The sequence below is a fragment of the Oncorhynchus masou genome, chromosome 22 (assembly GCF_036934945.1).
Source record: "Oncorhynchus masou masou isolate Uvic2021 chromosome 22, UVic_Omas_1.1, whole genome shotgun sequence".
Classification (NCBI taxonomy): domain Eukaryota; kingdom Metazoa; phylum Chordata; class Actinopteri; order Salmoniformes; family Salmonidae; genus Oncorhynchus; species Oncorhynchus masou.
In genome coordinates this window covers 32,002,237-32,015,076 of record NC_088233.1, presented here as the reverse complement: position 1 = coordinate 32,015,076, position 12,840 = coordinate 32,002,237, and the positions used below count along the sequence as shown (strand labels likewise).

The window sequence follows — 12,840 nt, the reverse complement described above, 5'->3', positions numbered from 1 at the left end:
TCCAGTATTAATGCTAAATTGTAATTATTTTCGCCTCTAGGGCCTATTTATCTCCATACTCTTCTACATTTGCACACACTGTACATAGACTTTTCTATTTTTATTTTATTTTGTGTTATTGAGTGTACGTTTGTTTATGTGTAACTCTGTGTTGTTGTTTTTGTCACACTGCTTTGCTTTATCTTGGTCAGGTCGCAGTTGTAAATGAGAACTTGTTCTCAACTGGCCTACCTGGTTAAATAAAAGTGAAATAAAATAACAAATTTGACAACCCTTTTGCAATTATGTTAGCACAGCTGAAAACTGTTGTCCTGATTAAAGAAGCAATAAAACGGGCCTTCTTAGACTAGTTGAGTATCTGGGGCATCAGCATTTGTGGGTTTGATTAAAGGCTAAAAATGGCCAGAGACAAAGACCTTTCTTCTGAAACTCGTCAGTCTATTCTTGTTCTGAGAAATTAAGGCTATTCCATGCGAGAAATTGCCAAGAAACTGAAGATCTCGTACAATGCTGTGTACTACTCCCTTCACAGAACAGCGCAAACCAGAATAGAAAGAGGAGTGGGAGGCCCCGGTGCACAACTGAGCAAGAGGACAAGTACATTAGAGTGTCTAGTTTGAGAAACAGACTCCTCACAAGTCCTCAACTGGCAGCTTCATTAAATAGTACCCGCAAAACCTCTTTATTGTTGACGTTGACATTTAAACGTGTTAACTCTAGCAAGGCTATTGGCCCAGGCGGCATGTCTAGCCGTGTCATGAGAGCATGCGCAGACCACCTGGCTTGTGTGTTTATGGACATATTCAATTGCTCCCTATCCCAGTTTGCTGTCCCCACATGCTTCAAGATGGCCACCATTGTGCTTGTACCCAAGAAGGCAAAGGTAACTGAACTAAATTACTATCGCTCCGTAGCACTCACCTCTGTCATCGTGAAGTGCTTTGAGAGACTAGTCAAGGATCATATCACTTCCACCTTACTTGGCACCCTAGACCCACTTCAGTTTGCATACCGCCCCAACAGGTCTACAAACTGCTCTATCCCATCTGGACAAGATGAATACCTATGTGAGAATGCTGTTCTTTGACTACAGCTCAGCATTCAACACCACAGTACCATCCAAACTCATCATTAAGCTGGAGGCCCTGTGTCTCATCCCCGCCCTGTGCAATTGGGTCCTGGACTTTTTGATTGTTCACCCCCAGGTGAAGGTAGGAAACAACATCTCCACTTCGCTGACCCTCAACACTGGCGCCCCACAAGGGTGCGTGCTCAGCCCACTCCTGTACTCCCTGTTCACCCCTGACTACGTGGCAATGCACGACTTCAAATCAATCATCACGTTTGCAGACAACACAACAGTAGTGGGCTTGATCACCAACAACAATGAGACAGCCTACAGGGAGGAGGTGAGGGCACTCCGAGTGTGGTGTCAGGGAATCAACCTCTCACTCAACATCAACAAAGCTAAGGAGATGATAGTGGACATCAGGAAACAGCAGAGGGAGCAACCCCCTATCCACATTGAAGGGACAGTAGTGGAGAAGGTGGAAAGTTTTAAGTTCCTCTGTGTATACATCACAGACAAACTGAAATGGTCCACCCACACAGACAGTGTGGTGAAGAAGGTGTAACAGCGCCTCTTCAACCTCAGGAGGCTGAAGAAATTTGGCTTGTCACCTAAAACCCTGACAAACTTTTACAGATGCACAATTGAGAGCCTGGTACGGCAACTGCACCGCCCTAAAACGCAAGGCTCTCTAGAGGGTGGTGCGGTCGGCACAACGCATCACCGGGAGCAAACTACCTGGCCTCCAGGACACCTACAGCACCTGATGTCACAGGAAGGCAAAAAAGATAATCAAGGACATCAACCACCCGAGCCACTGCCTGTTCACCCTGCTACCATCCAGAAGGCAAGGTCAGTACAGGTGTATCAAAGCTGGGACCGAGAGACTGAAAGACAGCTTTTATCTCAAGGCCATCAGACTGTTAAACAGCCATCACTAACTCAGAGAGGCTGCTGCCTACATAGAGTCTCACTAGTCACTTTAAACAATGCCACTTTAATAATGTTTGCATATCTTACATTACTCATATCATATGTATATACTGTATCTTATACTATCTATTGCATCTTGCCGTGCAGTTTATACATCACATACATTCAATGTTAAAATACACTTATGTCAAAGATAAAAATCAGGGATAAGTGCTACCACTTGTAATCATACTCACTAATGTTTAAAGGGAAATCTGCAGTTGCTTCATCCATTTTTGGACTTCTGAATTAATGATATATACCCATTGATTCTTGAAGAATGTAACTTAGAAATTCCTCATGAGCTTTGTTCAACTGTCTTACCCCATCAGAACCCAACATATATGTGTTTTTAATTCCAATGTTTGTAAACAGAGTAAAAGTGGTTCAAACTATAATGTTGATATCATGGATGGTCAGTCCTTGCATCCATAGTTCTGTCTAAATGTATGAATTTGAGAGGGGTTACATTTCTCCAGGTCCATCCATCATCTTTTTTTACCCAAACAGGGGTGACAAGAACACTTATTTGTTGTTTCAACTACTGAATGCCGCTTTAAATAGGCCTACTACTTTTTTTTAAATACAAGATTGCCTCAATGTCAGTCAAGTATCATAATTGGAGAAACCTATAACCCCCCAAACTAGATCTATGATTGTTTCTTTACACCATGGTTTAGCCAATTGTCTCAGACAAAATCCGTGTTATACTTTATCAGAAAAACTTTGAGAATGTTTTTTACCATCCAGTTCATATTTAGCAAGGCGATGGAACTGGATGCAGTCCTACTACCACTGCGATGTTATCGCGAGGAACACAGATGAAGCTCTGAAGAGGTGAAGTGAAGCGAGAGTGTTTTTACATCGACGCTTCTGCCATAGAGACGTCAGTTATTTCGGATTTTCATCTCACATTTCATTGTGAGAGATAGTTTGTTGCCTCGCTTCTGTGGATGATGCGGGATCACAATTCAGCACCTGGACAGCTCCTGGTCCTTAACCTATTACTGGGCACATGGAGTCCCTAGCGTGATTGTAGGGAAACCCTGTGAGCAGGCGAGATTTGGGCACTAAAATGCCATCCTTCCGAAATATGACGTTTAACTGAATATGTGGATAGTGGAGGACATTTAAAAGCATCTCCGTGAATGATGATGCTTACAATAAGGATCGGGCTTTTTCGTTGTGCCCTGTATTCTAAGCAGCAGCGCGGGTCGTTAGCCAATCCAAATCTGAAGAGGATAGCAGCAGCCTACACACAGCAACCGAGCCCCGCTCACACTGATCATCGGCAAGGGAGACATTACCATCATCATTAGGAGGGCATGAGTCACGACCACACTTTCGACAATGTAGAGCATAAAAGGTAGGTTGTTTTTATCAGAATAGCATATTGATAAATCATTTTGATACTTCCCGTCTGTGACTTCTGCTCTTTCATCCATTCCGTCCCCCCTTTCTTTTACTGTCGTCTTAATGACCACCATACTTGTCTTATTCGTAATTTATCGTTGCTGCACTATTGATGGCTTTGCTAAATTATCAGGAAAACATATAATGTACTATGTTTAGTATATACTGTGTAGTAGCAACCTATATATCTGTTGTTACACGTGCTTTGAACCAGATTAATAGTCATTGTAGAAAGCTGTCCAGGGCCTTGTGAAAAATAATTGAGACATAGTAGCCTTAATCAGTTTAGCAGGGATCAGTGTTGACACGTCTTTAAGGTAAAACCATGTGTTTGTTGGGGAACTTCAAATGTAGGATACATGTTGGGTTCTGACTGAGGAGGTGGATACTAAAATATAGACAGTAGACTATTGGGAAGTGATGGGGTTGGACAATATGAAATGGTTGCATGGCTGCATGTCTTAATTTCCAAGAAAATCAAGTAATTATTGTCTGTCTGGAGGAATGCAAGAGCTATGTTGGAGACAGCATGGATATATGGAAACAGTTCATCTGCAGCCTGCTATAGGGATCTCTCATCTTGATGATGAGTATACAGCAGTGTAAGTATTTACTCAAGTCTTGGAATTGATGGATATTTTATGCAATATTCTACCTGGTCCCAGAGAGCTTGTCTCAAAGACCTAACTTGTTTGATAGGTTGTCAAGTCCAGCACTTGACTTATGGCCACATCCATCCATTAGGAACTGTGATTGACAGGTTTCTTTAAAAATACGGAATCCTGCATACAGTATCTCAAATACTTTAATTTCACTCAGTCTTGTCTGCACAGGTCGGACAACCATTCCACTGCATAGCCTTCACCATTGCCTGTGGCCAGACTTTCTATAGGTGCCAGTTATGTGCAGTCTTTTTTCTTGGGCATTGCAGTGATGCAATATTACAGTCTAGTCCTTGAATGACCTGAATTGATTTATCTTGAATGACATCTAATCTGCTGTGCTACACTACATTACTCTGTTCTGCTATAGCTTCAAATACTGACTCCACACCCCAACTCGTGTGTCTGAAGGTTTTCCCTTTGCCTTTGTTTGTAAGACAGACACTACACTGACTTCATAGTACTCTATACATATGAACCTCTCCTCTTCGCCCCGGCATTTAAATGATTGAAGCTCAGGTTAAACGACCTCTACAGCCCATGCTGCTTACTAATATGTGTTTATATTGCTGCTGACAACTTCATCAGACTTTTCAAAAGTGAGGCACTAGCAAATTGAGCTTCAGTTTATACCTGCAATGTGGGGAATGTAGCTGTCTGTGAAGTAATACCCCTTTTAAAAGACTCATGTGTTTGTGATTCTGTCTGGGTAAAGCCTATGTACCTGGCTGTTCTTCGCTCATGTTTACTCTCTGGAAAGCTGCTGGAATGGACTGTAAATGAGCTCTTCAATGTATCTATTTCCTATTGGATAAAGTGTTCTCATCCTTCCTTACTTGTTATTCAAGTGATGTGATGTTTCTGAGCCCCTGGTGCAGAGTTAAATATGTCAGAGGACTCCCATAGCAGAACTATACTGCATGAGAATGTTCATGTTTATATCAAATGATTGTTTTCGATCTATTCTGTGAATTCATAAAACATTTCATGAACATGACATTCAAAACAAATGTTAAATAGTTAAAAGTATAATGAACAAGTTATACATGAGATGTGTATACTGCATTGTTGTCAGAATGTGAAGAGTTATGGAGAGACTGTGATTAACTTCCTTGTTTTCTCACCTTTCTCCACAGGTGTGGTGTGAGCCAAGTCTCCATTCTCTGGTTAAATCAAGAGTAACAATCGTGTCGACGTCCATTCACAGAAACAACACAGCAACATGAGCAAACCCCAGTAAGTAAAACACATGACTACTGATATTTATATCTGTTTAACACATCAAAACCTCTCATCCTTTTCTTATGCATTTTGCTCGTTGTACCCCGACTGCCCGCTATTACTAGCACAGGTTTTGTGATGGGAACCCCAGCATGGTCTGGCCTGATTATGAGAACAGCTCCTGTCTATTTCCTCATACCCTTTCAGCCAAGGACTTTGAGCCTGGGAAGCAGGGGAGCAGCAGGGGAACAGCAGGGCAATAGCAGGACAATAGCAGGGGAACAGCAGGGCAATAGCAGGGCAATAGCAGGGGAAAAGCAGGGCAATAGCAGGGCAATAGCAGTGGAGCAGCAGGGCAACAGCAGGGCAACAGCAGGGCAATAGCAGGGGAACAGCAGGGGAACAACAGGGCAATAGCAGGGCAACAGCAGAGGAGCAGCAGGGCAACAGCAGGGCAATAGCAGGGGAACAGCAGGGGAGCAGCAGGGGAGCAGCAGGGAAATAGCAGGGCAACAGCAGGGGAGCAGCAGGGCAATAGTAGGGGAATAGCAGGGGAGCAGCAGGGGAATAGCAGGGAAACTGCAGGGCAACAGCGGGGAGCAGCAGGGGAATAGCAGGGAACAACAGGGGAACAGCAGGGGAACAGCAGGGGAACAGCAGGGGAGCAGCAGGGGAGCAGCAGGGGAATAGCAGGGAAACAGCAGGGAAGCAGGCACTCCTGTGCTAGGCATTCCAAGAGAACTACCACCAGTCACCAGACTGTCTCTGCTGCCATCTCTTAGCATGCAGGAGAGATTTTCACTTGTCATCTTCTCTTATTAATAATGAGTCGCTATGTGGTCCCCCAGACAGCCTCTGCAGCCTGATGACAGCCCTGGTTATGGCCAAGGAAGGGGAGGGAGATTATGGTGTGGTGGGAGGAAGATGGGCTTGAGGTGGGAGAGAAATGAGGCTGAGGTGGGAGGGAAATGATGGTGAGGTGGGAGAGAAATGAGGGTGAGGTGAGAGGGAGATGAAAGTTAGGTGGGAGATGGGGAGATGGGGGTGAGGTGGGAGGGAGATGGGGGTGAGGTGGGAGATGAAGGTGAGGTGGGAGGGAGATGGGGGTGAGGTGGGAGATGAAGGTGAGGTGGGAGGGAGATGGGGGTGAGGTGGGAGATGAAGGTGAGTTGGGAGGGAGATGGGGGTGAGGTGGGGTTGAATGCATAATTGGTTCAATCAGCTGCATCTTCTGTTTAAAGCCAGTCCTACAGAGATCTCGGTCTGAGCTCAATGCAGACACAGTGGGACAATATATTGCCCAATGGGCGACACACAGACTTGTGATGTGTTTTCTGGTTAACAGGAAGGCGTGAATTAACGATGTCGGTCCTCAGCGACACCCTGGTGAAATGACAGATGGGACATCTTTGTGTGGTGTGACCACGTCTGCAGAGATATTTTCCCCACTGTTTTAATTATAGAATAGTCCTCTAAATAATCTCTAACTCTCTATGATGTATTTCTGCATATACTAAGAGTAGTGAGTCAGAGATGGAGAAATACACTATATATACAAAAGTATGTGGACACCCCTTCAAATTAGTGGATTTGTCTATTTCAGCCACACCCTTTGCTGACAGGTGTATAACATTGATCACACAGCCATGCAATCTCCATAGACAAATATTGGCAGTAGAATGGCCTTACTGAAGAGGATGCCAACTTTCAAGCATGTCAATTTGTCAGATTTCTGCCCTGCTAGAGCTTCCCCAGTCAACTGTATGTGAAGTGGAAACATCTAGAAGTAACAACGGCTCAGCCGCGAAGTGGCAGGCCACACAAGCTCACAGAACGGGACTGCCGAGAGCTTGCAACAAGTTCCAAACTGCCTTTGGAAGAATAGCCAGCACAAGAACTGTTCGTCGAGAGCTTCATGAAATGGGTTTTCATAGCCGAGCAGCCGAAGATCACCATGCGGAATGCCAAGCGTCGGCTGGGGTGGTGTAAAGCTCCATTGGACTCTGGAGCAGTGGAAACGCATTCTCTGGAGTGATAAATCACGCTTCACCATCTGGCAGTCCAACCGATGAATATGGGATTGGCGGATGCCAGAAGAATGCTACTTGCCCCAATGCATAGTGCCAACTGTTAAGTTTGGTGGAGATAGAAGAATTGTCTGGGGCTGTTTTTCGTGGTTCAGGCTCGGCCCCTTAGTTCCAGTAAAGGGAAATCTTAACGCTACAGCATACAATGACATTCTAGACGATTTTGTGCTTCCAACTGATGGCAACAGTTTGGGGAAGCCCTTTCCTGGTTCAGCATGATAATGGCCCCATCGCAGCGCTAGCTGTGCCACCAGAAACTCTGGGTTCGCGCCCAGGCTCTGTCACAACCGGCCGCGACCGGGAGGTCTATGGGGCAAAGGCACAATTGGCCTAGCGTCGTCCGGGTTAGGGAGGGTTTGGCCGGTAGGGATATACTTGTCTCATCAGGCACCAGCGACTCCTGTGGTGGGCCAGGCGCAGTGCATGCTAACCAAGGTCGCCAGGTGCACGGTGTTTCCTCCGACACATTGGTGCGGCCGGCTTCCGGGTTGGATGTGCGCTGTGTTAAGAAGCAGTGCAACTTGGTTGGGTTGTGTTTCGAAGGATGCATGACTTTCGACCTTCGTCTCTCCCGAGCCCGTACGTGAGTCGTAGCGATGAGACAAGCTAGTAACTTCTAACAATTGGATACCACGAAATTGGGGAGAAAAAGGGGGTAAAAAAAAAGGAAAGACAATGGCCCAGTGCACAAAGCGAGGTCCATACAGAAATGGATCGGTGTGGAAGAACTTGACTGGCCTGCACAGAGCCCTGACCCCATCGAAGACCTTTGGGATGAATTGCAAGACAGGCCTAATCGCCCAACATCAATGCCCGACCTCACTAGGCTGAATGGAAGTCCCTGAAGCAATGTTCCAACATCTAGTGGAAAGCCTCCCAGAAGAGTGGAGGTTGTTATGACAGCAAAGGGCGGACCAACTCCATATTAATGCCCATGATTTTGGAATGAGACGCTCAATGAGCAGGTGTCCACATACTTTTGGTCATGTAGTGTAGTTACTACTCAAGATATAACCCCCCCCTGTGAGTAAACTGATTTATAATATATTTCACATTCAGTATAGAATTGAACATGTTAAAGTTATGGAAGCTTTTATTTATTCATTTTCTTTTCCAATTGTATTCAAAGGCAGTTTTTATATTGATTGACGCAAACCAGTGAGGAGCATTTACTGACAAAAAGAATGATCTGTATTGCCTTTCCGAGTGTCATCCAATAATATAATTTTCTGTATTAAATCATATTGAATAAACTAGCTGTAGGCTCTTCTCATTGCAGATGATCCATGCTAGTTTGATGACAAGTACTCTGTAACAGTAGTGGTTGGCGTGTGCTTTATATGTAGTACGGTTGTTTTCTTTCTCCGGGCCCTATTCAGAGTTATTTGTACATTTTGTTCCATTCAGCACACAAATATAGTACACTACACACCCTGCGGAGTCATATGTGTTTATAACAGGCCAGCTAACATTTACTGTAACTACCTTCTGTGGTCACGTGAGCCCCTGTCATAGTGCAGTTCGTCCCTCTGTCATACAATGTCTTGATCCTGTCTCATTACAACAGGATGTGCTAATTAGTAGGTCACCGTTTCCACTTTTAGCTCACAAATGGGAGGTTTAAATCTCCTACAGATGATGTTACATGACATTACATAACATTTTGCATGTTTTGCGGGCAGATGTATCTGGCACTTCAAACCGTAGGTCCCATGGGGTATTTACTGAGACAACAAGGCTACTACAACCAACAGCAGTAGTCAGATATACAGCACCCGTGTCAATGCTCTGATTTAAAGCCAGTTAATTGTGGTTTAATAGCTCAGTGAGTTCCATTCCCTTCGAATCCACACAGATCCTCAAAACATTGGTTTAAGAGAACTTTGAGTTACACATTATAGTATAATTTGCTGTGTATTATCCATTGAATAGTATGTTATAAAGCCTATTGCAGTAAATAAGATTAGTCTATGATCATCAATAATATAATAGCTCACTATTGGCTGTCATTTTTACAGCTTGTTGCTTGACTGCTCTATGTAGCAGCTGGTGCTGGAGGTCTGGCAGATGTTGTTGCAGAGGTTTCTGCTGAGCCTGATATCGCATCCATGTACATACATATCTTCTCATCTATCTATATACACATCTTCTATGTCTGCTGATAGAGTGGCCCATAGCTGGGATGGTACAGGAGCAGGAGGAATTAGCTGTAACGTATATTAACCCTTATAATGAAAGCAAGCTCATTCAATGGCACAAAGTCCTCAGTCTTCTCAAGTTGACGCTCACAGTATTCAGGATGAAGATGGAGAAAGTGCCTCCAACACATGCACACTTTGTAAAGCGAAGATGCGCATATTGATTTTTCATTATCTTTTCATTATCTTATGACCTAAAAGATCTGATTTTACAAATGTGCTGGTGTATCAATGGCCATCATCAATGGAGTCAGGGGCGGTGGCAGGAAATGTGGCTTAAGTTTGGCACGTTGGTGCGGCTTTCCTGATGGTATCAGAGCACTGCATTGCTTTCCATTGAGGAACAGCCAACCAGGCTTACATGCTTATTGGGTGAGACAGTGTGACAGAGTCGTAGACAGCGGGCCTGGAACAGTGTGGTGGTAAGCACTCAAAATGACAATGATACGGATGCCCTCTACATAACACAAGGCTTTGCTGAAGCAGCACTTTGTAATTCTATGACAGACATGGATGGATGGCTTTATTTTACAGTGAGAGCACTGGAAATAATGAGAACACTGTATGAGCAAATGGGAGGTATTTTTAAAAATGTTTCAATTGGGATTGCCATTTTTATTTACCCCTTGTTACACAAGGTTACGTTAGTCTGCATTTCTTTAATGCATTCAAATAAATAGCTCTATCTTGTTGAATGTCAGAGTGTGTATTTCTATAGTAAATTGAACAACCTCTACAAAACCACAAATCATGCTGTATTCAGTGCTAGATTTAATTCAATTGTATATTCTGTTGAGGTCAGCAGTATTTGAGAGGACGAGGATGTGTGTACTTTGAGCACCTTTCCTACAGCAGACTGCAGTCTACGAACCCAACTATCTGTTCGCAAGAAAAAGGTCCTACAGTTGAAGTCGGAAGTTTACATACACTTAGGTTGGGGTTATTAAAACTCGTTTTTCAACCACTCCACACATTTCTTGCTTACAAAAAATAGTTTTGTCAAGACGTTTAGGACATCTACTTTGTGCATGACACAATTAATATTTCCAACAGACAGATTTCACTTATAAGTCACTGCATCACAATTCCAGTGGGTCAGACGTTTACATACACTGAATTGACTGTGCCTTTAAACAGCTTGGAAAATTCCAGAAAATTATGTCATGGCTTTAGAAGCTTCTGATAGGCTAATTGACATAATTTGAGTCAATTTGAGGTGTACCTGTGAATGTATTTCAAGGCCTACCTTCAAACTCAGTGCCTCTTTGCTTGACATCTTGGGAAAAACAAAAGAAATCAGCCAAGACCTCAGAATTTTTTTGTAGATCTCCACAAGTCTGGTTCATCCTTGGGAACAATTTCCAAATGCCTGAAGGTACCACATTCATCTGTACAAACAATAGTACGCAAGTGTAAACACCATGGGACCACGCAGCCGCCACACCACTCAGGAAGGAGACGCGTTCTGTCTCCTAGAGATGAACGTACTTTGGTGCGAAAAGTGCAAATCAATCCCAGAACAACAGCAAAGGACCTTGTGAAGATGCTGGAGGAAACAGGTACAAAGGTATCTATATCCACAGTAAAACAAGTCCGATATTGACATAACCTGAAAGGCCGCTCAGCAAGGAAGAAGCCACTGCTACAAAACCGCCATAAAAAAAAGCCAGACTACGGTTTGCAACTGCACATGGGGACGAAGATCATACTTTTTGGAGAAATGTCCTCTGGTCTGATGAAACAAAAATAGAACTGCCATAATGTCCATCGTTTTTTGGAGGAAAAAGGGGGAGACTTGCAAGCCGAAGATCACCATCCCAACTGTGAAGCAGGGGGTGGCAGCATCATGTTGTGGGGGTGTTTTGTTTCAGGAGGGACTGGTGCACTTCACAAAATAGATGGCCACATGAGGAAGGAATATTATGTGGATATATTGAAGCAGCATCTCAAGACATCAGTCAGGAAGTTAAAGCTTGGTCGCAAATGGGTCTTCCAAATGGACAATGACCCCAAGCATACTTCCAAATTTGGTGCAAAATGGCTTAAGGACATCAAGGTCAAGGTATTGGAGTGGCCATCCCAAAGCCCTGACCTCAATACTATAGAAAATGTTTGGGCAGAACTGAACAAGAGTGTGCGAGCAAGGCGGCCTACACACCTGACTCAGTTACACCAGCTCTGTCAGGAGGAACGGGCCAAAATTCACCCAACTTATTGTGGAAGGCTACCCGAAACATTGGACCCAAATAAAACAATTTAAAGACAATGCTCCCAAATATTAATTGAGTGTATGTAAGATTCCCCACTGGAAATGTGATGAAATAAATAAAAGCTGAAGTAAATCATTCTCTCTACTATTATTCTGGCATTTCACATTCTTAAGATAGTGGTGATCCTAACTGACTTAAGACAGGGAATTTTTACTCGGATTAAATGTCAAGAATTGTGAAAACTGAGTTTAAATATACTTGGCTAAGGTGTATGTAAACTTTCGACTTCAACTGTATATAGAGGACAAGAAATTGAGGGTACTATTTTTTCCCCAAATAGTTTACAATACTTAATCTTGTCTTTGGTATGCTGTCTTGTAATATACTTGCAGTGTACAAAACATTAGGAACACCTTCCTAATATTGAGTTGCACCCCCTTTTGCCCTCAGAACAGCCTCAATGGCCCATGTTGACTCCAATGCTTCTCACAGTTGTGTCGAATTGGCTGGTTGTCCTTTTGGTGGTGGACCATACTTGATACACATGGGAAACTGTTGAGTGTGAAAAACCCAGTAGAATTGCACTTCTTGACACACTCAAACTGGTGCGCCTGGCACCTACTACCATACCCCAATTGAAAGGCACTTATATCGTTTGTCTTACCCATTTACCCTCTAAATGGCACACATACAGTACACAATCAATGTCTCAATTGTCTCAAGGCTTAAAAATCATTCTTTAACCTGTCTCCTCCCTTTTATCTACACTGATTGAAGTGGATTTAACAGGTGACATCAATAAGGGATCATAGCTTTCACCTGGATTCACCTGGTCAGTCTAATGTTTTGTACACTCATTGTATGTACTTTTACATATTTTATCAACATTATCAAGCCAGTCCTTTCATGGTTATACTGTAAGTCAGTATAGTATATGAGGCCTTTCATGGTTATACTGTAAGTCAGTATAGTATATGAGGCCTTTCATGGTTATACTGTAAGTCAGTA

At 43.5% G+C, this 12,840-nt stretch overlaps 1 protein-coding gene across 1 annotated transcript in view; it reads left to right on the top strand.

Moving 5' to 3' along the window:
• The first annotated feature begins 2,920 nt into the window (after nt 1-2,920).
• Nucleotides 2,921-12,840, top strand: part of LOC135509348 (transmembrane protein 266-like) — a 59,917-nt gene continuing 49,997 nt past the window's right edge. The window contains exons 1-2 of the mRNA XM_064929913.1: nt 2,921-3,407; nt 5,253-5,352. Of these exons, the coding sequence (XP_064785985.1) occupies nt 5,339-5,352 (14 nt within the window). The 5' untranslated portion in view covers nt 2,921-3,407; nt 5,253-5,338. The remainder of the gene's footprint in view (nt 3,408-5,252; nt 5,353-12,840) is intronic.